Source organism: Culex quinquefasciatus, chromosome 2 (genome assembly GCF_015732765.1).
Source record: "Culex quinquefasciatus strain JHB chromosome 2, VPISU_Cqui_1.0_pri_paternal, whole genome shotgun sequence".
In the NCBI taxonomy this organism is placed as follows: domain Eukaryota; kingdom Metazoa; phylum Arthropoda; class Insecta; order Diptera; family Culicidae; genus Culex; species Culex quinquefasciatus.
Window position 1 is genome coordinate 224,995,684 of NC_051862.1, and position 26,152 is coordinate 225,021,835.

General features: G+C 35.6%; 2 protein-coding genes and 1 long non-coding RNA gene across 7 annotated transcripts in view; 1 reads left to right on the forward strand and 2 right to left on the reverse strand.

The window, feature by feature from the left end:
• Positions 1–418: 418 nt before the first annotated feature.
• On the reverse strand, positions 419–5,228 carry LOC6048340 (dynein heavy chain 2, axonemal). Of its 2 annotated transcripts, XM_038255943.1 has the most exons (7): positions 4,386–5,171; positions 3,626–4,327; positions 3,107–3,564; positions 2,914–3,044; positions 949–2,846; positions 729–890; positions 419–671 (listed from the first exon to the last, which is right to left on the reverse strand). In XM_038255943.1, exons 1-7 carry the CDS (start codon positions 4,459–4,461, stop codon positions 445–447), a joined length of 3,654 nt encoding a protein of 1,217 aa, XP_038111871.1. In that variant the 5' UTR covers positions 4,462–5,171; the 3' UTR covers positions 419–444. The 2 variants fall into 2 exon arrangements, with proteins under 2 accessions (XP_038111871.1, XP_001865275.2); XM_001865240.2 differs by lacking the exons at positions 419–671; positions 729–890; positions 949–2,846; positions 2,914–3,044 and having other exon boundaries at positions 3,483–4,327; positions 4,386–5,228.
• Positions 5,036–5,596, forward strand: LOC119767410. The gene is made up of 3 exons (XR_005277500.1): positions 5,036–5,108; positions 5,166–5,391; positions 5,445–5,596. It is a non-coding gene; the product is annotated as an uncharacterized LOC119767410 (long non-coding RNA).
• A 180-nt stretch (positions 5,597–5,776) lies between these two features.
• LOC6048341 (nesprin-1) overlaps positions 5,777–26,152 on the reverse strand; it is a 65,229-nt gene continuing 44,853 nt past the window's right edge. The window contains exons 18-28 of one of the 4 annotated variants that reach the window (XM_038255937.1): positions 21,635–25,417; positions 20,298–20,405; positions 20,077–20,238; positions 13,968–20,012; positions 13,346–13,906; positions 7,934–10,851; positions 7,769–7,804; positions 7,041–7,673; positions 6,847–6,982; positions 6,607–6,662; positions 5,777–6,088 (exon numbers count right to left, since the gene is read on the reverse strand). In XM_038255937.1, the coding sequence (XP_038111865.1) occupies positions 5,854–6,088; positions 6,607–6,662; positions 6,847–6,982; positions 7,041–7,673; positions 7,769–7,804; positions 7,934–10,851; positions 13,346–13,906; positions 13,968–20,012; positions 20,077–20,238; positions 20,298–20,405; positions 21,635–25,417 (14,673 nt within the window). In that variant the 3' untranslated portion in view covers positions 5,777–5,853. The remainder of the gene's footprint in view (positions 6,089–6,606; positions 6,663–6,846; positions 6,983–7,040; positions 7,674–7,768; positions 7,805–7,933; positions 10,852–13,345; positions 13,907–13,967; positions 20,013–20,076; positions 20,239–20,297; positions 20,406–21,634; positions 25,418–26,152) is intronic. The other 3 variants (XM_038255938.1, XM_038255941.1, XM_038255939.1) reach the window with 3 other exon arrangements.

Below are 26,152 nucleotides of genomic sequence, written 5' to 3' on the forward strand. Positions count from 1 at the left end.
ACCAACACCAGTCAGAGAGAATAAAATACCAAATACCATCGATTTCGCAAAACTTCTTCATTTAAAGAATCAGCTAAAACCATCTCATATGATCGAGTGAGTATTTCTTGTTTTGTTTTCTGCCATTCATCGACATATTCCCATATTAATTTCAAGCTTTCAATTTTTCGATTAATTTCCACAATAATCTAGAACAATAAATAAATTCAGTTTGTACATAAATTCTTGTCGATTAGGAATTTCCCACTAGCAAACAAAACAAACTCACATCTAATGGGTGATATTCAACTCCTAATAAACGCATTTTGGCTGCTATAATTTGTTCTTGAGTCTTGAGTAGTTCTAATTTTTCCGTCAGCGATTCAATAATTGAAAAGGCATCTTCAGGTAATCTGATAGAAAAAATAAACTATCAATATCTTGTTATTTATAGACTCGTTTATTTTACATATCATCATCGATAGGCATTTCTGTGTCCAGCATTTTCAGCATCTCTAGAGCATTAACTTTCAAACAAGCCGCCTCATTTGTTATTGAGAGTTTAAACTGGGTTTGATAGTCAGCAATCTTTTCTTTAATCCTATTCACGTATGCCATGTATTGCTTCCAGATCTCATGAATTTTTTTTCTCAAGTTTAGGGCTTCGGGCAGTATATCTGAAACGTATTTTTCTGCAATATTTCAACAATAAATACAAACGCATCGGCTGGATAAAATGAGATTCTTACCAAGGACGTCGAAATATCTTACAATGTTCTCAATTGTCAGCATCATACAGGGTATGTCGTCGAAACAATTATTGAATGTTGCCTCTAATTCTTTCAATTCTTCAACTTCCTTTGGTACGATACTCATGGATTGCATGTTTTGATTGAGTTTATTATTAAAATCTGAAAAATGTATAAATTGTGATAGCAGTATGTATATGACGCACGAGGTGCTACTTACCGATTATCAGTCCATAGGATACGCATTTTAGATATTCAATATATTTAAGCTGCCAATCATGAATGTGATTTGTGATGGCGTATTTCAGTTTTTGTGCATCAACATGTACGCACTCACATGTGGTAAGCTCGTTTTGAGTTGTTAGTTGATTTAAAAGTTCGTCAAATTTTTCTATATTTTTTTGGAAGGCGTCAGATGTCATGCTCGCAAGTTTAAACTTCTCAATGAATGACGTTCGATTTACACTCCAAAATGGTCTAAATACATTCCATTTTTCCTTAAATGCCACAAGATTTTCAATAGTAGTGATAATTGCAGTCTTTATTTTACGTTCTTCATTAATATATTGCTCGTCGTTCAAAAAGGCGTCGTAAATATTTTCTCCGGCATTTATTTGAAACTTTTGACACAATGTAGGAATAATTTTAATGGTGGTTGTAACTTCTGTTGTTAAACGCTTTAGCATAACTTCCACATGTGCGAGAGTGGGTTGGTATACAACACCTTTTCTGTCCAGCACAATTTCGATGCTCAAAATGGGATGATGTGACTCCGTTAATGCCTTTTCTATGTTTTTGAGTGTTATTAGGGACGAATTGTAAACTGCAGCTTTCAGCAAATGATCAATCTTCCGAACGTATTGAATCCAGCTTTCACCCATTCTTCGAAGATTCGATCCAAGATGGTCATAAATAATAAATATATTTTTACTGATGTCCGTATAAACGCCAACGAGTTGCGAAAGTGAATGTTTTTTCTGTTCGCTTATGTTTTTGAACATATCGTTCAACTGCTGATTTTGTGACTTGTTCAATTTGAACAACTCAAGGTTGTAAATGGTTTCCATGGATCGAGAAATTTTGAAATTTTCGCGCTTATATATTTGAATGATATCCAATAACTCTTTGACATTCATGACAAAAGTATCAATGTATTCGTTCAAATCTTCTTCCCAAGTTAGCTTGCTTCTGAGCGGTTCGAGTTTTCTTTCCGTTTGTTGTATCATGGGTTTGAAAAATAGTCTTTCCTTTTCAGAAATTGAAGAAACAACACTATTGAAGTACAAAACCACCCGAATGACACTGTCAAATGTTTGTTTCGTGGTGTCATTTTTTTCCAAATCTATGATACTCGGGGTGGCTGCTCCCAAGACTTTAAAAAAGTGAGCTTCGTTGAATATGTTCAGCATTTCCCTCTCGATGTGGCATTCCAATAAACCAGGGCGAATTTGACTCCGACAGATAAGATTTCTATGGAACCATGCTCCAAAATCGGGGCTCAAGGCTTTGGTCCATGAATCGTTGAACTTTTTCAAGGATAATTTCACTTGCTTTTCACATGATTCAAACAAGGACAACGTTTCTTCGCTTTCATTGTATGTGGGAAAAAATCTGCATCTTTCCAGAAGATTTCTGAGCCGGCAAAGCCGTTCAAATTTGATTTTCAACATTGTGTATTGTCCCGATTTTGTTGGTAGTAATGTTGGATGGATGTTAATTCCTGAAGAGACCTCCTTTGAAATTGACGTTAGTTCAGTATGGAATATTTTCCAAATTTCTGCAATTTTACGCATGTAACTTTCTTTTATGCTGTCGCGATTGAAAAAGTTGAGAAGCGCCACAAGGACATCAATTTTTTCTTCTAGGTTTTCCGCAACCAAAAAAATATTTGACAGCAGATTTTCAATTACGTCATCCAAGTTTCTCAGCATATCTCGAAACTCTGCAATCGTTTTGTACCAATATTTGTTGTTGATGTCTAATATAGCACTAGCTGAAGATTGAATGCTTTCGATTCCTTTCGTGAATATTGTCATCACTTGGTCACATTTCTGCTCGTACTCCTGAGCATTATTACACGGAAAACGGAAATTTTTGTAAGAACTACTGCCACTGTATCTGCAAACATAGTTTTGGTATTATTTGAACTACCCATAAAACCATACAAATGAGATTAAACTTTTACCTTCCAAAGATCAGCATAGCCTCGCAAATCTCTAAAATGTCACACAAACGCTGAATAAATGCATTTATCTGGTTAAAAATAGTGGCATAGTCTAGATTCCACGCATAATCTCTTTTAAAATGCTCCAGCATCTGTAAATATGCGAATTAGCAGCTTAAAATAATAAAAAAAATCATCCTGAAACTAATCATACTTCTTCATAGATAATTTTGTATGATTCACAGCAGTTGATTTTGAGATTACAAATTTCTATTCCATAGCATGGAGAACCCATTAAAATTTTGTTAATATCAATACTTTGTACACAGCACGACACAATTTCATTGCTTAGGTACAGGAATAGTTTGGTGATGCATTCGTCTCGGTGCAAATGGGACGAATCAACTCCTATGAATCTGATGATATGCATCACATAAATAAGCTGAGAGCACAAATCTTCTTCATCGTTAAGGGTTCGTATAGCAAAACATGGATCAACGAGAAGCTTTAGAAACGGTATGTTTGATTCGGCCACTTCGATTTCTTTTTTCAGGTCCGACAAAACTTCTCGAAGTGGCTTCGTGTACAATGACTGTGCCAAGTTCAGAACCTGTAGAATATGCTCTACATTTGGGTTTTCAAATTGAGTTTTTATTGCAGATAGCACCTCATCTAAGAAAAATATGTTCATAATTAAAGCTTTAAGGTATGCATGAGAAAGGGGTAAACTTACGCCGGTAAAGCCAAAAACTGTATTCATCAGCAGGGCAAATGAGATTGTCTGGAACAAAATGTTGAGTATCGCTGAGTGTAGAACGAATTTGACTGGTCCAGTCAATCACAACTGATTCCAATCGTTTGATCATCGAGCGATTCAAAACAACTTCCTGAACGTCCATATCATTTCCTTCTCGAGGAACGTACAAAAGTGTAAATCCTGACAATTTGTAATGCAACTCAGTTAAATAAGTCATGAAGGTGTTGTATCCGCTGAGTACGTTTGCTTTAACGTTTTCCGACAACTCTGTAGATAAGATCAGTGGTCCATAGACTTGCTCCAAAATGACTAACAACGATCCTTCGATATCGCTCTGCAATGTTCCGAACATAATATCGTCGTGAAAACGAATAACATTAAACAATTGATCAGGTTCCCTCATAAAGTACATGAGATCATTGAAAGGGCACAATGGGAATCCTAGCGATGCCGTCAAAATGTCTCCATCGTAAAATATAAATAAAAGAGGGCAATTTGCATCGGTAAGCCACAGTTTGATAACTTCAACCACCTCTTCACTAAAATCGTCTTCATCGTAATCAAACAGAAAAATCATGTTCCGAATAAATCCAATTAATGTTTCCAAATCTTCCTCGGTGTAAACTGGCTTATCAGTCTCCTCAATTGCTTCCTCCACTATCTCAACTTCTTTTTTTGCTAAAATAACACACGAAAATTGAGCATGTTTATGCTAATCACAGTTATTGAAAGATACCTTCATCACTGGAATCGGAAAAGCTAGATATTTCACTAGCATTGTCAGCCATTTGATCGCGGTTGGTTTCTGCCATCGTTGTAGAAGTACGTCTGATTACCAGCACGGTTTGGCTTGAAATAGTTGCTGTGAAAAGTAACAAAGTCGGTTGCTACCTAGTTGCATGTTGCCAAGTAACACTAAACAGTTTTTACTTGTCTTCCAAATGGCAAGTCTGTTGAACTTAGCAGTGTTGTTTCATCTGATTTCGATATGTCTCGGAATAATAAGAATTGGCTGGGAAGAATTCATCAAGCATGAATTGCGAACAACGAAAAAAAAGTTGCGGTTATTAGAAAATGATGGAATGCTGATTATGTTGCAACTAATCAGCTTTCACAATCTGACTGTTCAAATTTTTGGAATGCTTCGTGCGAAGCGCACCTTCGTGTCTCCGTTCAGCAACGCTATTAGCTTCTCTTCAAAATGTTGGCTGTTTCTTGCAATCGAAGCTTTAGTGTTTGATATATTAAAGCTTTTGCTAAGTTTACAATTGAGTCAGGACTTAACTCTAGAGACAGAAGGTGTATTAATTAACGGTATAGAAATGTACAATATTGATATTTACTGGAACATATTTTGGAACCAAATTCAATTTTCAAACTCATGCTGTGGAGTGTCTTTTTACAAAGATTGGAGAAACATAAAATGGAGAAATTTGGATCAAGAGCGTATTTATACCCAGTAAGTGAATATTTGAGTTGCTTTCCTCCCAAAACATACTTACTTTTATACCTACAGGCTAGTCAAAAACAACAAAACAATAGTTCCATCAAGCTGCTGCCAATCTCAGGCTTTGTGCAATATTGTAGCTGTAAAGATCGAATACGATGGAAGTTTTGTTGATATATCTGATTTTGAAACCGTCAATGTGTTTCAAAATGGATGTTTATCGTCATTTATTCAAAATGCCACCGACAGAATAGAAATTGGTATGGCAATTACGTTTTCCAGCATCACAATTCAAGTAAGATGATTGACTTGTTCAAGTTCTAAATCATAAATTGTGATTTGTTTCAGCTTGTTACAATAATTGTTCACCGCATTATGTTCTTGAAAAATCGGGAATACTTGTAAAAGCAGAATATACAACTAGTAGGCAGTTCATGAGCATGTGGAGAATGGTGTTTAATGAATTCGTTTAAAACAATTATTTGTATTTGTTGAACTTTTAATTTTGTTTATTAGACATTGTAAACATAAAAATCAAAATATACATATAATGGTAACTTGTAAAAATAAATGTATAAAGGAAACTTAACTCATAAGTAACTTGCTTTTGTTTCAGTTAAAAAAAAATCACCAGAAGAGTGGTACAACAATAGAAAAAATACTTATCCCTACACTACATATTAATGTTAAATGCTAGTTTTATTGCACATTCTTCACTGGAAAAAATGGTTTCAAATACATGTCAAAAGCAACCCCTTCAGATAGGTGGGGGTCCGTTTGGATATCGTAGCATTGGTTCTAAGCTGCGTGCAAAGTTATTAGTTAATGTACAGGAGTAGTCTTCACCGTGGGGCATGAGAGTAACTACGCCTAATAGCAATAACAGCATTGCCTGAATTGGTAAAGAAGCGCGTACAACACGGCCCAAGAATCGGTAACTTCTGGTCAACACTGTTGTGTTGATGTGCTCGTCGTCTTCTCCCTCTTGTGCACTGTGAAAGAAATAATTTGTTTATTGAATTAATACATTAACAGTAAAACGATTTTAAGGGTGATACAAAGTAGACCGTTTCATGCTTGTTCCTTAAACGTACTGAGTTCAAAATACAAACAAATACAAATTTTCCATTTTTCGCAACAAAAATCTTCAATGCTTTTTCATCATTATTCAGTTCAGTTCTAAATTAGACTAATCAAGAAAAACTGTAAATTTAGTGTGATATCCAAATTATCATCGGACTTTTTGCTGCGTTTTTCATGTTGCATATCGGAAATTTCTGCAAACATGACCAGGTATTAAGCATAAACAATATGTTTTGCATTTTCTAAAAACACACTTTTCATACGTCAAAAATACATGTTCACCAATGCTCAGGACATATGAAGGAACGTGGTCTGAAATACCACCATTTGGTTTTTTATCACCCTTTTTTTGTTTTGATAATATCTACAGTGCAACAAAAACTACGTTGTTTAATTTATACTTGGTATACTAAATCTAGATAATTACTTTGCATTGGACTCTTGTCCGGCTACGCGAGTGAGCGATCCGCTAACGCCTTGAATCTACATAAAAAGAAAATAAAAGTTACTCTATTAACGAAAACATATGTGTAAACGTGTAAAATCATTTTGTGAAGTAAAAAAATAAACTACACTAATTATTTTTACCCAGTTGATCAACAATGTCATCAAATTGTTGAAGCATTATTTAAGTGCGGAATAATATCGCAACTGTAGCAAAACTTACCCCTGGTAGAGTATCTACCGATGCGATACTGTTTGTATCAAATGTTGGATCATAACCCAAGGCAGCGGCAATTTTTATTGTATACATTTCCACCAGTCTTCGTATTGAGTGGAATCTTAGTCTCAAATCTGTTAACCTGAAAAAAGATAATGTTTTGTAGTGTTGAATTGGACTAACTACTTGAACTTCCATACTTTGCATATATCTCATCAAATTGCTGGGACTTGTTGGCTTCCAAATATTTTGTAAGCTGAGATGTTGTCTCCTGTAAACTCACGACACGTGGCTCACAACGAACTAAATCACTGCGCAACTCTCTAAAGGTTTTATATTTTCGCTCAATGAGTTTCATGTCGGAAGTCAAATCAATTGGTTCAGAACTTTTGATTTTGTTTTCTGTTTGCTCTAGCCAAGCGCAAAGTTCAGTAACTGTCCGATGGAATTCTTTGTTGTCCATCAGCGCATGGTGTAACTGGGATTGCCAATGTGACGCTAGACTACAAACTTTCTCCCATCGTTGGTTGTCTGCTTGAAGACGTTCGCGTAATCTGACCGCCTTTTCCGTATCCAGTGTGTGCGTCGCCAAATGTTCGCCAACAATGTTGAGCGACTTTATTATGCTTTTGTGACTATCCAGATCTAACAGAAATTCCCGGTGGTCCTGAATGGTATCCTCCAGCGTGTCGATGTCCGTCGGAGGATTGGTGTGTTGACTTTTCTGATTTGCCTCTGCCATTTGTAACCATTGCTCAAGTCGCCATAGGTCGTTATCAATTTGTTGCCAGTTTCGGTTTGTACACAAAGGACATGTGAGATAATCGTCATTGCTGTAACATAAATAAATTTTAATTTGTTGGTGTATCACAATTAAAACAGAATTAAATATTAATTTGTATTAAAAAAAAGCATAAAAAACACTTACTGTACACATATGAAATTGTAAGCAATTGGGAAAGATCTAGAGGTAAGAAATGTAAAGCATATTAAGTATTAGGCATAGATGTCAATGACTGCGAAAGATGTATTAGAATGTTATTGACAGTAACGAGAATATAAAACATTGATATTTTTTTGCACGCTAACATACCTCAGTTCTTCTAATTTTTGTTGCTTAGATCGCCATTCTGTTTGATACTGCGTGAATTTATCGCATTCAATAGTTACCAGCTTATTCATAGTATCTTCCTCGTCACTCTGAGTTTCAGACAAAACCATAAGATTGAGATGCTTTATCAGCTCAATCGATGATTCACAAGTGGCGGACACTTTAGATACTTTTTGAGTTGACGTCATGAAATTATTCACGTTTATTTCATTTATCGCTGTATGCAGATTTTCCAAGTGTCCTCTTGCCTCGACGAGAGCTGATTCAAGTTGATATTGATATGCTTCCTTAGCAGTAATTGATTTACCGTGAGACAAAGCTGGCAAGGTATTGACTTGAACAGCAGAATCTTTTTCAAAACATTCCGTTTGTATTTGAGAGCTGTGCTGGCTTTTTTGCTTGTCCGATTCCTGAATAGTTTCCGACAATAATGCATCTAGACTTGATTTGATGTTATTTGCAAAATCATGGTATTCTTGTATCTTCAAATGAATACTGTTTGGCATTGATAGTCTCTGTATTAAACTGGTGCCTAACTCGTCCTGCTTATCAAATAGATTGATTACAAATCGCAGTTCGTTATGAAGATCACGTAGTCGTTTTCTTTTTATTTCCGGTGTATCGTCTTTAGCTTCTGATAAATGCTTGATGTTTATTACTTGCACATCAATTTGTGTCAATGCCATTATAATATTCTCATATTCATTGATAAATACTGTGTGCATAGTTTGTAAATCACTTAGCTCCTTTTTAAGATTGTTTGATCTCCACAAAAGACATTCCCATATCGACAGAATCCTCTTGGCCACATTAGTAACATTCCTCATATTAGCTGCATCAGCTCTCTCGTGTTTGTTGAGAGAGACAAACAATTTTCTCAATATATGTGATATAGGTTCCTGAGCAATCATGTCAGATTGTCGTATAGCGAGTTCTTCAAATATTTCACTTATGTTTTCTATGTTCACTGATGACTGGTAAAAGTTTTCCAGTGTATCTAAGTACCTGTTGCATTTTTCAACCCATTCTTGGTGAGAATTTGTGATTTTTTCAATTTCCAGCAACATATTCCAAATTGACAACAAATCTGCCTTGCGTTTCGTTGATTCCAAGCAAATATTTTTCCACCTTAGTTCCAAATTGTTTATATCATGAAGTACATGCTTTCTATCAATGTGAACGTTCCATGACTCTACATCAGTGAACAACATCTCACATAGATTTAAAACCTCGCCTACATTTCCACTGTTGCTTTCAATTGATCGTTGTAAATTGTCGTATTGGTCCATTAGTATGTTTAAAGTAGAATCATCCAACGTTTCAAACAAAAACGGAGATTTCAAATCGTGTTCAATTATGTTCATCCATGTTTTAATATCTTCGATTCTGCGTTGCAGGGAAATGGTAGTACTATTGACTTCCTGTATTTTCTGAGTCCTATTGTGACAATGTGTCTTTAGCCTTTTCCAGTTAGAATTGAGGAGTTCAAGCTTTGATTTAATCTCCAGCTGTTCGTCTCCCTTTTGTAAATTGTTAGCTAAATCAATCCCAACTATATTAAACCACTCTATTTCATTTTCTTTCAGCAACAGCTCTTGAAGCAAAAGTTCCTCAACAGATTTTATGAACGTTGCGTCGTCTTCACACGTTTGATATTTGTTGGAATCATTGATACGGTTTTCAAACTCCATCATCCAGTTTGTTAAAATTATGTATTGCTGAGAAAATAGCTTAAGGTTTTGTAACCTTTCCTGCATTTGCTTCAAAAGAACTGATAATGAATAGTCCAGTTTTTCGAACATTTGCCAAAGCTGCCAGACCCGTTGATGAATTAACTTAGCATCGAATACACTGATACGTTGTTTCAGCTCATCCCGTATTTCATTCGTAGTGGTCAATGTATCCTTTATTCCAACCAAACGTAATTGTTCATTTTTCAACATGTTCAGATGATGTTGAGATGCTCCAAGACTATCTATTTTCACATCTTCTAGGCAACGGGTTAGCTCCACTAAATTGTAATGGATCTGATCACACTTCGAATGGAAGTGTTCGTGCAGATTCGCTATCCTGGATAGAAAATCAATCCATGTTTCGATACTTTCTTTTAGCTTGGCAGTTTGTTGGGATAGTTTTCCGTGGTCACTCCGGATTTGAATCATTATATGTTCATCCTTTGTAAAACTTAGAATTTCTGAAGTTTCTCGTTGCATATCGTCCAAGTCTTGTTCAATTTGTGGAAACAGCATTTGTAATTCATTTACTTTGTTTTGCATTTTGGAAATCTCCTTCAGACTTATGTAAACAAGCTGAAGACTGTACTTTTCACGTTCAATGTAACTAATAGATTGCTTCAATGTGGATTTGATACTGTTGTATTTGTCCCAGTGACGCAATCTGCTTTCTATGTCAACTAAGCGACTTTCAGCCGTTGTTATGCAGTAACTATGTTGTTCGTTCAGGCAATTATATTTGGCTGCATGGCTCATTTTGATACTCGATTTTTTCATGATGAGTGCTCTTAAATCCTTTAGTAAGTGAGCAATCAAAGAATACTGATTCCTTAGCTTACGCAGCTCTGTATCATTACATGGTGTATCCTGTTCAAGGAATGTCTTCACAAATGTCATGTAATTGTCCCAAAAATTGATGAAATTTTCATCATTTCCATGCAATATTATTTTTTGCATCAAGCATTGGTACTGCTCCAACGAATCTTGCAATAAAGATTGGGAAATTAAATGCAAGTTTTTAACCTCGCTTTCTGGTAGGTTTCCATTTTGCTTGCCATTTAAAATATCTTCTAAGCGGGATTCTGTAGCACATAAATTGATCATATATTCTCGGAGGTGCTTTACTTTTGATTCCAAGTCGGTATTAAAATCATGATCTCCATAGCTCTGTAACGAAATAAATCAACAAAAAAATATGCATTAAAATTTTCATAATTATTGTGTCACAAAATTAACTTTGTACAAACATTCAGAAACATGTTTTTTTATGTACCGCGGCCAATTTTTAATTTAGCTGGAGCCTCATTTTTCAAACTTGTGTACAGTCATGCCTCGGTTTTGCACGCCTCGGTTTTGCACTGCCCCGGTTTTGCACCGTTCAGCTGCCTCGGTTAAGCACGGCCCAGTTATCCATTAAAATTATTATTTCATGAAAATTTTCACAAAAATACGTATTTTTCCTGTATTTGGAAAATGCATTTTTTTTTTCTCTAAAAAATCCAAAAATATATTGTTATTGCAATATGGGTATCAAACGATCGGGATTTTTTCATACATTTCGAATGTGATAACAACATTTTTAGAAAATACTCAAAATTTTCACAAAACTACGTATTTTCGAAAAAAATACTCAAAATTTCCGTTTTTACAATGTGGGTATCAAACGATCGGGATTTTTTCATACATTTCGAATGTATTAACAACATTTTTTGAAAATACTCCAAATTTTCATAAAACTACGTATTTTCAAAGAAAATACTCAAAATTTCCGTTTTTACAGTGTGGGTAAAAATCATTTTTTTTAATTCTCAAAATTATCACAAAACTTCGTATTTTCAAAAAAAATCAGTTATTGCAGTTATTATTATGTTATTATATTATTATAGTTTGATACCCATATTGTAAAAATTGAAATTTTGAGTATTTTTTTTCGAAAATACTTAGTTTTGTGAAAATTTTGAGCATTTTCTAAAAATGTTGTTATTACACTCGAAATGTATGATATATATATTGTAGAAATTGAAATTTTGAGTATTTTTTTTTCGAAAATACGTAGTTTTGTGAAAATTTTGAGTATTTTCTAAAATTGTTGTTATTACATTCGAAATGTATGAAAAAATCCCGATCGTTTGATACCCATATTGTAAAAAATAAAATTTTGAGTATTTTTTCGAAAAAAACGTAGTTTTGTGAAAATTTGGAGTATTTTCTAAAAATGTTATTATAACATCCAAAATGGATGAAAAAAACCTGATCATTTGATACCCATATTGCAACAACAATATATTGTTGGTTTCTTTAGAGAAAAAAAATATACATTTTCGAAACACAGGAAAAATACGTATTTTTGTAAAAACTTTCATGAAATAATCATTTTAATGGATAGCTGACATCATCCCGATTCCAAAACACTATAATTTTTTGATGTTTGCATGATTTTTCGTACGATTAAAGCCAATGTCTCCCATATAGCCAAAATCCCATAAGCTCTGTGCCTCGGTTATGCACGCCTCGGTTTTGCATCCCCCATATGCGGTGCTAAACCGAGGCACGACTGTAGATATGGTATTAGAGTGTAACACAAATTACTTTTTTGCGGGCATTCAGGGGCTTGTTCCGGTGGGTGAACTGAGACAAAATTCCAAATATGAGCATTATTGGACTGAACAGGAGCGGGCGCTTCGCCTATGATTTGTAAGTGGGAATTAACACTCAAAATGATTTTTTTTCAGCTGTCAATTATTGATGTTGAAAACAATGCTATTGATGACCTATACTGCCCCTGGTTGCATAAATGTCCCATATGCATTTTGATCACTTTTGAGTTAATGATGCAGTTTGAATCAAAATCGTGTGCTCTTTCTGAAAAGCCTATAACATCCAGTTCTTTATTCTAGAAATCAGGAGGAAATCCAGTTTTTTCGCGAAAACTTAACACGTAGCCTTATGTATGGGACAAACTTCAAATGCGTTTTTCTCAGCTTGCTGTTTTTGCATATGGGACATTTATGCGAACATGGGCAGTATATTCCTCAAAAATTGTCATTTTGAAAAATGTCTTCTCATGGGTTAAATGCCTTTTTGAATTCAAAGGTGGATCTCTTATATTTGAGATCAATAGATCAAATTTTGTGTTATACTCTAATATGGTATCATCGTGTTGCCTACATGTTTGAAAAATAAAGCTAAATGATTCAATATCAAAACACTAAACTAGCAGACTGTTGTCTATCATTCAGATAGCGACATTGCTAAAAAAAATACTTTAAGTTTGAATGCAAACCTAAAATATACTATTGCGTCTAATTACACTCGTATTTGAAATATGGACGCACTGTACTGCCCATAATTGAAAATTCGGCTATTATGCCAAATCAAGTATTCCGAGAAAAACGCGTTTTAGTGTTTGTGACAAAATCTCCGTCAAGGCAATTTCCCATAAGAGTGGCATATAAGCCGTTTGGTTTTTCGCATCGGCAGCCAAGTCTAAGCACTATTTCAGTAAAATTAAAGTTCCAGAAGATGCGTTGGAACATCCTCTACCACCTGGTGCTAATATCTCGATTTTGCCAAAAGTGGATATTAGCCGTTTTTTCAATGGTGGGCAGTGTAATGAGAACAAAAGTTCTGAAAGTTCGAAAAATAGTTTTGTCATACGAACCTGTTGTAAGTTATCAAATAGTTGCTGTGCTTGACTAAGCACAAATCGGTTCTCGTTACTCTGGAAATTGTTGAATTCCATGTCAGCCTTGTGAGAGATAACATTTTCTTCTATTTCTTCTATTTTATGACTGAAGTCTTCAATTTCCAATATCAATGGACCAGTCACGTTAAACCCGACTTGCACGTTTATATTGTTTATCAGGTCCTTAAGTTGCTCCAAGTCCTTCCTTTTATCAACAATTAAGTTTTGATAAACTTCCAACTGAGATATCTCGTTCATGTATTCCAACGTATCTGTATCAGACGCCTCGTGCTCTACCCAATGCTTTACATTTTTGCAAACATCATGATAGTGTTGCCATAATTTCACAGCCTTTTCGTATCGTTGGCATAACTCCTTTAAACTTTCCCGTGTATTTTGCCAAACAACTGTGATTTTCTGCACTGTTTCTTGGATTTCTAATGAAACACTTTCGTCGGATGTTTCTATCAATGGTTGAGCTATTGATTTCAAATCTTCAACAGTATTTTTTCTACTGTCAATTTCAATTAAAAGAGCCTAAAAATATAAAAAAAAGTTGGTTATTTGCAGTACAATGCTGAATAATTTAAATAATTACATCAAGTCTCTCCGTTGCGGTCAATAATCTTTGGTAGTCGGCATTTTCCTGTAGCTGCATCAACTCCATCATAAACTCAGTTTCTTGAATGTGTTCTTGAATCATTTCCAGTTGCCGATGAAATTTGTTCCACAAGGTTAACCTGTGCTTCAGTTGAATTATTATATTTCCACATCTTTGTTCCAGGTCGTTATGTGTAGTCTGAAGCAAAGACAAAGCCCGTTCGGTTTGCAACGGTGAAACTGATACTTTTAGATTCATTGGTAATGTATGAAGCATTTGCCTTAATCTCATCAGTTTGTTCCACGAATCGCTCAACAACAGTTGACATTGAATACAATCATCAAGAGATTTCTGTACATCCGGACGTTTGCAATTGACATTTGTTGTGTCCAAGATTTTGGAAATTTGAGACAAATTAATTTCCTCTTCCTTGATACCATTCTCAATGTCTTCCAAAAATTTGAAAAATGTTTCCGCTGCTTCGTATTCCTCGTTAATTTGCTGAGAGATGTTTCGGGAAATTCCAAATATGTCACTTATTTTTTCTGTATTAGAATCAGCTCCCAAGGCGATTTGACCCAATTCTGAGTCGATTAGATGAATTCGCGTACGGAGCATTTGAATTTTTTCAATGTACGCATACAGATCTTCTTGGGATTTAAGTACTCCTTTGGTGTTGTTGAACAATGTAGTGATTTCTTGTAGCTCTTGCTCTATAAACGCGATTTTATCTCTGACTGTAGTTGAGTCAGTTTTCATTGATTCAGAAATATTGTTTTGAATTTGTGATATTGTAGAAGAAACATCCAACCAATTTTCGAGAAGCTGACCATGCAACTGTCGTTGTAAAGGTTCATCACTGACGTTTACTGTCGAAAGTGCTCTATCAAATGAATCACAAGCACTTTTGTACACTTTGTTATTGAGCACTTCATATTGAGCTTTAATTTCCCAAAAATTACGCATATCCTCTACTGGAGTGTCAACCAAATTTGAAGGAATGTGTATTTCACGCAGCGTTTTTTGGCAAGAACATATCCATTCACCTAGCTTGTCTGCCGAATTGTTGTAATTATTCCAGTGCAATTTGTATTTGACCAACATGTTCAAATGAAGTGAAACTTCTTCCCTTAGTTGCACAATGACTGTCAAAGCTTCATTGCTTTCTTTTTCTAAGATTGGGGCTGAAACATGTTCTTGCATTTTTTTGGCCACTTCATTCTGCTGTATCATCTTTGCATGATGATAAACAATATCTTGGTACAGTGACTCATACAGCGTTATAAACTGTTCAAAATCTTCAGAAGACACATTCTGTAAATCGGGAACACGTTGTTGTGCTATTTGCAGCCATTGAGATTCATTACGCATTTCCTTTTGAAGTATGGTCCACTTGCTTGCTACTTGCGCTAACTTTGCTGCTTTATCCACAGCTTTTTCCAATATTGACGCTGTTTGGTTGTATAAAGATGAATGCAGCTCTGCATGTTTCAGTCGCGTTATTGGGTCCAGATTAGATTCAAGCGACTCGAGAATCATTTTACAGTGATTTAAATTGACAAAAAACTTTCGATATCGTTGCATTTCTTCCTGAAGCTCTTCTAGACTGTTTGTGACGATGTTATTTTTTATAAAACTTTCTGCAGCATCTGTGATATCTTGGAATTCAAGGAGTGTTTGTTCATATTCTTCTGCCAAACTATTCAGCTGATTTAACTTGTTGCGTTCTATTATTACAGAATGTGACAATTTTCGCGATTTTTTCCCGGCTGTCTCCAGTAATGTTTCAAAGTAACTATCAAATGTGCTATCCATTATTGTTTGGAGTTCAGTTGGTACAGAGCGCAATCGTTTTGCGCACTCCAAATATTGCTGTTCTAATTCATCCAGTTGAAGTAGTTTTTTATTGATGGGTAATGTTTCATTGTTTATAACATTGGATAATTTTTCATCAATAACATCAAATTGTGCATTGACATACTGTAATGTTCCAGCCAAATCATCGGTGTAAACTTGTTTTCGACGGTATTCTGTTTCCAAACTGGTAATTTCATTGTCAAGATGTCTCAATTCATTTGCTGTTAATTCAAAACATTTCACAACGTCGTTATTCGGCTGTGTATTGTTGCTTGTAATGAAAATAATTATTCTTTGTATAATTTCCAGTATATACACCAATCTCTGCCTATGCATTTCACAGATTCTGAAGCAATCTGTTTTGTCCAGGTTTTTCGATTTGTTTATATCAGCTATTATTTCCTCTGTTGGCGTACTGATTGATTCTAGTATCTCGAAAAGAATTTGATTTTGCATAGTTGCATCGGTAGAATTTTCTTGCAACAAAGACAATGCTTTTCCTAAGCCCAGATAATCATGCTCTTGGTTTTCAGCATCAACCGAAGTAGTCCTGAGAGCATTTGGGTATGATGTTTGCACAGAATTACCAGCTCTATACACATTTTCCAGCATACTGGCCATTTCACTCCATGGTACTTTTTTGTGCTCAGCATAGCTTTGTTGGGATTTCAAGATGGACAAATAATTGTGTAGTCCTAAGGTTACAATCTTTTCATCCAATATCACCTCATTGATTATAAACGACTCAGAACGGTGAGGAGTAGGATCAATATCTAACTGAACGTGAATATCGAGATCACTTTTTGAATCAACGTTTGTCTCTGATATGATAGTTTTTTTAACTGTGAATGCGTCAATTTCTGCACAACTGTCAGGAATTTCAAATTGTGCTGTGACTTCAACTTGCAAAGGTAGTTTACCGTCGGATTTTCTTTTCTTCATTTTCTTTTTGCTTTTTTCAGAGCTAGTTTTACCGTTTTTGCTGTTGTCGGTACAGGGAATTTCAATCTTGCTTACGCCAGTTGGTGGTTCAGGGTTTGTTTGTGCTTGGTTATCCACTACATCGATTACAATTGTTTGGGTATCTTGATTGACATTCTCCACACCGGATGTATTTGGGGTATCACATTTCCCCAAAACCATGGCTGTTTTATGAATAGGACTAGTTTGAATTTGTACATCACTCTTTGTCTCCTGAGTTACAGGTGATGTAGCGTTTTCTTGAAGAATCTGTTCGGTTTCCACGTAAGCATCAAGAATTTCAGGTTGTATAGTCTGTATACTTTCATGAAGCACAAGCACATCTTGTTTTGATGGTTCAAAACTTATCGGACTTGTTTGGATCGAATGGTGTGTGTAGGTTACTTCATCTTTTACTGCCAAATTAATAATACTTGTAACAAGAGGCTCCACAATTTCACCAACGTTTTCTATCGTTTGTATTTCCATCTCAGCGGTTTTTGTAATGATGGTTTGATTTGCCGTGTTTACTACATCAATAACTGGAGTTTCTGCAGATTTATCCATAAACTCACTTTTGCTCACTTCAGTTTGAGATTCTTGTTCTATTTGATGCTTTGGAGAAGTGTTGAGCGTTTGTGTTTCGATTTCGCATACTTGCATTGTTGTTTGAATTTCTTTTGCTTCGCATGCAACAGCTGATGTCTGTATGGGCGATGTTTGGTGAGACATTTTGAATATTTCGGGTTCTGGAGACGTTTGCATTGATTTTTGTTCTATATCGATAGGAACAATTAACTTTTCAGAAGTAAGTTTCGATACTTCTTGATCCAATCCAAAATCTGGATGTTCAAACTCAACGGGAGTTGTTTGTTGTTGAACATCTTCAACGTAAACTGCTTCTATAACCTCAGTTGAAACGATTAATCGTTCCTGTATAAATGATGACGTTTCAATAGGCTCGTCAACGATGCTTTCTTGTGTTTCATTGATTCTTTGTTCTTCAGCACGAGAATCAAGTGCAATTGATTCAACTGGTACAACTGGCGATTCTAACATTTCCGTGTTTATAGCCTTATCAGTATCATTGCGTTGCTTCTTCTTCTTGCGTTTTTTCTTCTTTTGTGATTCATCAGTTTCAGATTCCCCATCGACTGTCGTTTTATCAGCATCATATCCTTTATCGAAGTCGATATCGCTTAGTCCTGGAATTTTTCCAGATGCCAGCAGATCTTTAGAAAGATTACTTTCTTCGATTCTCGAAGGGTCCTCTGTGGGAACTATTTTTGAATCAGTATGGCCGATTTCAATCAGACTTACACTAATTTTCTTTGCATCTAATGGAACAATGTTCATTGTGAGTTTTATAGAACTTTGTTCTTCTTTCGTTGAAGCAACCTGAACTTTAAGTTTTCCATCAGATTCACATTTGGTTTGTTGTATATCTGTGAGCTGTTCTTTTCTGTCATCGCCGCATGTTTCATTGTCTGCTATTACATCTTCGTGCTTACTTTTAGTTTCATAAGATTCAATCATTGCTTCACCTATACGTGTTTCCTCCGAAGGTACATCTGGCGCTGGTGATTTTATACCGTCGTCTTTACTGTCGGTTTCCAAAGATTCAGCAACTGGTAAACTATCATATTTCTCCTTTGGATGGACATCATCAGGCGTTGGTTCTATGCCTTTGTGCACTGTTGCTTCAAGGGCTTCGTCAACAACTTGCTGTTCACTTTCTTGAATTTCTTCCGATTCTTTACATATTAAAGAAATTTCTTGAACAGTTTCTCCGCCATATATTGATATTGATTGTTCATCTTGATATACTTTCTCTGGTGTGGTAGAATCATCGTTATTTGTTGATGGTAATGTCGGGAACTGAGGTGCAACATCGAAGTAACTTGATCCTGTTTTCAAACTTTGTGGCCAAATTTCATCACAAATAACTTCCGGTTTCATCATTTCAAAACGAACAGTCCGGGCTGTTGTTGTGTTATCGGGTTTACAAACACTTCCAAACTCTCCTACAGTTATTGATTCTGATGGAGGCCAGATGTCACCGACGGGTTCTACGACTGATGCATTTAAGTTTGAATCTGTTTTTGCTGTAAGATTTGAGTAAGGCTCAGATGTACTTTGCAGACTAAATACGGTACTAGTACTTGGTGAATCAACAACAGAAGCAATCAAATCTACTTTAAGTGCATCGGATTCGAATACCTGAGAATCTTGCTCCTGGGTGTCCAGTAGCTCGGATTCCTTTTTAACTATCGTATCAACTACATGTTCTTGAATATTGTCCAGGATCTCCCCAACAATGTTGCGTGCGACATGAACTTCCTCGCTTACTAGTTTTGGTTGTTGGACTTCCAGCACTGTTCCCTCAATTACTGGGGGTAATATTGTAGCATCCAACGTACTGGTACTTGGAATTTCACATGGGCCAATAGATTGTATTGGCTGTATAGTCTTTCTTAAGGTGATTTTTTTAGAACCATCTTTATCCACCACGATCTCTGTTGTACTATCATCTGGTTCGACAAATGTACTTTCAAACTGAGAGGGAATATTTTGCAGAAGTAATTCTGATGATTTTCTACCTTCTCCTTCTTGAGGGTGAGTGTACTTTGCTTCTACAATTATATCATCTGTTGTACCCATTAGCGGAGTATTGCGCACATTTGAAATTTGAAGAGTTTCTTGACCATTTGATACAGACTGAATAATAAGTATATTGTCCGTGGAACCAGTTTTGTGGGTTTGAGATGATGTATCTTGTTGTACAACAGGAGCTTTATTGTAAACATCAAGTGAAACTGGAGGACTGGTTTGCATTTCAGTGTTCACCATAGTGCTTTCAATCGGTTTTAGTTTTTGTGTCAGTCGTTGAATGTTGTTTTCAACAATAAGTGTTTTCTCTCGCATTGTCCTTATGATAGCGCTTAGGTTCTCCTTTAGCAACTTTGTTCTATCAGATACATCTGAATACATCAAAAACTCGTCAGTTTTTTCATATATTGCTCTGGCGTTAGTTTCCTTCACAGTTAGATTGCGAAGAAGGTTTTGGTTTCGATACAACATTTGGTTTATGTCATCTTCCGTACTATCATCATCGACATCATCTAACTGTATTGATGATGTCGATAACCAACTTTCGATCTCTTCTAATAGTGAAAGATATGCTTGTACTTCTTTTTTACGCTGTTCTCTAATTTTCAATGTTTGCTGAGAAAATAAAGCAGAAAAGATATTAAAAGAGGAACATTTCAATAAATGGAACAAAAATTACCTGTATTTTTTCCAATCCATCGTGCGCTCTTTGCCGTAGAAAATCAATGCGATCGTCTATCTGACGGATCGACTCCTGTATCTTCATATCAGCATTGGATGGTAATGACATAGAAATTGCGTAATTTTGTTGCTTATAATCTGCTAGTTTTTCAATAAGCACCTGCAAGGAAGATCCCATGTAACATAAGCAGCTGAACTTATGTAATTTGCCATACAAACCTGTAACCCTTTAATCAGATCATTAATGTTGTCATAGGGAAGGTTGTTCATCTTTAGCTCTGCTGATAGTAACGACTCCAAAATATTTTCCACATCATGGGGTAATATCTGAAGATTATAAAAAACAATTAGGAACATACATTATTTATATATGACAACAGAGCATGCAAATCAAAATCTAGAGAAATTTACCAAATAAAAAAATAAACCTTTCTCTGATTTCAGTAAACATTAAACATCACAATTTTACATAATGCCAGATTAGATGAGAACAAATGCTAATTAGTGCTAAAAAGTGTTAAATCAAAGCTTTGTAGAATATTTGTTTTTATCGCCAACACTAATTAGCTATAATGGAAAACTAAGCTGTAAAACATAAGGGAGAGAACTTCTCAGTAACACAAACTGTATAATTTGAAAATTCTATGTTTGCAAAAACAGTTTTCAAAGCTTGAACATCAGAAAGATATGAAAAATTAATGAATTTTGGGCATAAAATCAAGATATCAATGATTCTCAAACTATGTTTGCTCATTTCCCACTTTCTTAAGCCCCATAAATGGCTTATACGCCCCATCAGAAACTTGGCAAAACGCAATTGTTGGTCTCACTTAATCGAAAATAAGTAATATATTATATTTATTTACATATTAATTGATTGATTGGGATTTTATTTAAATCACACTAATAAATTTTACTTTAAATAAATATCATTGCTATTAACCTATGTTCACATTTAAAAATTACCATAAAATATGGAATGTTCCGATCGATACGATTGAATAACAAATTTAAATGCGTTGTACAGATTTTAATACGAAGAACTAAAGAAAGTTGATTACACCTCAACCCAAATTATTTGTTCTCTTAAGAGGTGCGTAACCACATATTTATGCATACAAAATATTCCACACTTTTGCTTTTTAGAGTTATTACATTATTAGTATTTTAAACATAAACAGGGTAGACAATAATAAAACCACAACATGCTATTAACACATAAAATCCCAATTTTTGTGTGCTTGTACTTTTATAGACCAGATAAATTAACTACTTTCAGCTTTTGAGTTGGGAGTTGATGTGTTAACAAAATGGTAAAAACATTCAAGATTGCATAGTTAAGTAATGTAGTTTTTAAATGCATACACTGAACGAACATATTAGAGATTTGTTTAACAGAGCGATGAATGCGATATTACAATCATGAAACGTCTTTGATAATCAATTTGTGTAAGATTTAATGCGAATTGTTACGTTTCATAATTGTGTTAAGATATGCTGGTTAAAAAATCTATGAGCATTCAATTGATTATACATGACATAAAATACAACGTCACCTGTTTATCTATTGTGCTTTCAGGATCATTCTGTTCAGAATAATTAAGTGCTACGTTGTTCGTTGAACCTAGCGAATGTAGTTCCGTGGGACGTTTGGGAGTATCAGGATCATCGGAATTGGAAATGCTTTGTTTCATGGGAATATTTAGTACTGATGATGTAGTTGTTAGTTTTTTAGCTTCACACTTTGGCTGTCTGTTAGTCTCATTTACATCATCTTCAGCTAATTGCTTAACGTCAATTGATTTGTTCATGACGTTTGGTGTTGTCAAGCTCGGGAATCTGACAGATTCATTAGATTGATTACATGGCAAAACCTCGTTTGAAGTTATTGCATCTTCTTTTGACTTCAACGTGTAATATAAACATTCAGCTTTATCATAAATTGGTTTGTTCAACCAACATTCATTTTGAGAAAATGATAAAAAGTTGTTGTCAATGCTATGTTCGATACGTTCAATTTCAGTGTGTTTTTTTCCGTTGTTATAAGCTGTGTCCAACGGTTGTTTTAAACGCTGATTTAAATTTGACGATAAATCTTCTGCCACTGCTGAGCAGCTCTCAATCACAGGTGATGCTAAAATAACATCTTTATCATCATTCTTCCATGTGTTGTCCCGATATTCATTTTGTCCATTCTCTTGTGTTACTCTTGCAGATTCATCACCACTTATTGCTCTTTCATCGTTGAATTTATTTAAACTCTTTTGATAAGATGAATACATCGTCCCTTTTGATTCATCAAATGAACTTTGTACTGTTTGATCTTCACCTAGCTCACTTAATTGAACCGATTTTACGCTTATTTTTTTGTTTTCCTGAACATTTGTTAAATTTTGAGCAACTACTTCTGAGTATAGCAGACCTTTGTTCCAAATATTTTCTGATACATTTGTGCTGCTATCCATCAAAAGCACACCTGAGCCAATGGGTTTCAAAGATTCAACATTTTCTGATTCATTAAAAGAAGTATTTATTTTACTGTTGTGAGCTCTCTTCTCTAATTCTGACTGATCTGAAGCTTCGCTTGAACGTGTTGTTTTATGTAAAGGTTCCACTTTAGAATCAAACTTGTGGAGTTTCTCACTTATTTCGAATTCTACAGGCACATCATTGCTTTGTAAAGTGTTTTGCATTTTACTAAATACCTCGAGTTCACAATCCATATTCAGATCGCTGCTTTTAGTCAGCCTGCATGATAGGGATTCAATGTTTTCCAAACATTTTATTTCATAATAATGTTTTTCCGCACGTTGCAACTCGGAAAGATAAGTTATTGCAAAAGAATTTAAATGTGATAAATCCACAGCCTCCACAGATTCCTTTGTTTCATCAATGCATCTACTGCTTCCATCCTCCATTTTGATTTCATCCTTTCCTGGAGACGTACTGTCAAAAGTGGTTGAAGCTCTATTTTTATACGATTTTCCTTGTTCAATCTGTTCATAGTACTGTCTTTCAGCATCATTCAGCTTCAGCAGTTCGGCAAATTTTTCAACGGCTAGAGTCTTTAAAAGATAAACAGCTTCATTTGTTGCGAGAGATCCGTTGAGTTGATTTATGGACTTTGTGTTTGAGATCGGTAAGTATTGTGAAATCGATTGTTCACTTTTGAAATAAGTGCTGCAAGTGTACTGTACCATATCCTTTGATGAGTTGTCTTTTTCTGTGTTCACATTTCCAACCTGGAGAGAATCCGTTGTCAAGGAAATTTCATCGATGGGTTCGTCTTTCGTAAACGATTCTTCCTTAGTTTGAATCAAGAGTTTTTCTTCTGCAGAAATGTCCTCTTCTTCTTTAACAGGTTCTTGATCTGCCGAAATTGGTGGTACAACTGATGATTGATCAAGTTGTTCGATCACCGTCGACATTTCTTCCTTCACATCCTCCGATGAGTTATCCTTTTCTGTGTTGGCATTTTCAAGCTGGAGAGCATCTGTTGTCAAGAAAGTTTCATCGATGGGTACATCGCTCTTAAACGATTCTTCTTTCATTTGAATCAAGAGTTTTTCTTCTGCAGAAATTTCCTCTTCTTCTTGGACATGTTCTTGATCCGCTGGAATTTGTAGTTCAACGGATGGTTGAACAAGTTGTTCGATAACCGTTGACGTTTCTTCCATCACCTCCTTTGATGAGTTATCCTTTTCTGTGTCAACAATTTCATGCTGCAAAGAATCCGTTGTCAAAGAAGATTCATCGATGAGTTCATCGCTCGTAAACGATTCTTCCTTCGTTTGAATCAAAAGTTTTTCTTCTGCAGAAATTTCCTCTTCTTCTTGAACAGGATCTGCCGAAAATGGTGGTACAACTGATGGTTGATCAAGTTGTTCGATCACCGTCGACATTTCTTCCTTCACATCCTTCGATGAGTTATCCTTTTCTGTGTTGACAATTTCAACCTGGAGAGAATCCGTTGTCAAGAAAGTTTCATCGATGGGTTCATCGCTCGTAATCGATTCTTCTTTCATTTGAATCAATAGTTTTTCTTCTTGGACATGTTCTTGATCCCCTGGAATTTGACGTTCAACGGATGGTTGATCAAGTTGTTCGATAACCGTTGACGTTTCTTCCATCACCTCCTTTGATGAGTTATCCTTTTCTGTGTCAACAATTTCATGCTGCAAAGAATCCGTTGTCAAAGAAGATTCATCGATGAGTTCATCGCTCGTAAACGATTCTTCCTTCGTTTGAATCAAAAGTTTTTCTTCTGCAGAAATTTCCTCTTCTTCTTGAACAGGATCTGCCGAAAATGGTGGTACAACTGATGGTTGATCAAGTTGTTCGATCACCGTCGACATTTCTTCCTTCACATCCTTTGAAGAGTTATCCTTTTCTGTGTCAACAATTTCATGCTGCAGAGAATCCGTTGTCAAAGAAGATTCATCGATGGGTTCATCGCTCGAAATCGATTCTTCCTTCATTTGAATCAAGAGCTTTTCTGCTGCAGAAATTTTCTCTTCTTCTTGAACAGGTTCTTGATCTGCCGAAAATGGTGGTACAACTGATGGTTGATCAAGTTGTTCGATCACCGTCGACATTTCTTCCTTCTCGTCCTTTGAAGAGTTATCCTTTTCTGTGTCAACAATTTCATGCTGCAGAGAATCCGTTGTCAAAGAAGATTCATCGATGGGTTCATCGCTCGTAATCGATTCTTCCTTCATTTGAATCAAGAGCTTTTCTGGTGCAGAAATTTTCTCTTCTTCTTGAACAGGTTCTTGATCTGCCGAAAATGGTGGTACAACTGATGGTAGATCAAGTTGTTCGATCACCGTCGACATTTCTTCCTTCACATCCTTCGATGAGTTATCCTTTTCTGTGTTGACAATTTCAACCTGGAGAGAATCCGTTGTCAAGAAAGTTTCATCGATGGGTTCATCGCTCGTAATCGATTCTTCCTTCATTTGAATCAAGAGCTTTTCTTCTGCAGAAATTTCCTCCACTTCTTGGACAGGTTCTGAATCTGCCAAAATTGGTGGTACATCTAACGGTTCATCAAGTTGTTTCATAGCTGTTGACATTTCTTCCATCACCTCCTTTGATGAGTTATCCTTTTCTGTGTTGACAATTTCAACCTGGAGAGAATCCGTTGTCAAAGAAGATTCATCGATGAGTTCATCGCTCGTAAACGATTCTTCCTTCGTTTGAATCAAAAGTTTTTCTTCTGCACAAATTTCCTCTTCTTCTTGAACAGGATCTGCCGAAAATGGTGGTACAACTGATGGTTGATCAAGTTGTTCGATCACCGTCGACATTTCTTCCTTCACATCCTTCGATGAGTTATCCTTTTCTGTGTTGGCATTTTCAACCTGGAGAGAATCCGTTGTCAAAGAAGATTCATCGATGGGTTCATCGCTCGTAATCGATTCTTCCTTCATTTGAATCAAGAGCTTTTCTTCTGCAGAAATTTCCTCTTCTTCTTGGACAGGCTCTGAATCTGCCAAAATTGGTGGTACATCTAACGGTTCATCAAGTTGTTTCATAGCTGTTGACATTTCTTCCATCGCCTCCTTTGATGAGTTATCCTTTTCTGTGTTGACAATTTCAACCTGGAGAGAATCCGTTGTCAAAGAAGATTCATCGATGAGTTCATCGCTCGTAAACGATTCTTCCTTCGTTTGAATCAAGAGTTTTTCTTCTGCACAAATTTCCTCTTCTTCTTGAACAGGATCTGCCGAAAATGGTGGTACAACTGATGGTTGATCAAGTTGTTCGATCACCGTCGACATTTCTTCCTTCACATCCAACGATGAGTTATCCTTTTCTGTGTTGACAATTACAACCTGGAGAGAATCCGTTGTCAAAGAAGATTCATCGATGAGTTCATCGCTCGTAAACGATTCTTCCTTCGTTTGAATCAAAAGTTTTTCTTCTGCAGAAATTTCCTCTTCTTCTTGAACAGGTTCTTGATCTGCCGATATTGGTGGTACAACTGATGGTTGATCAAGTTGTTCGATCACCGTCGACATTTCTTCCTTCACATCCTTCGATGAGTTATCCTTTTCTGTGTTGACATTTTC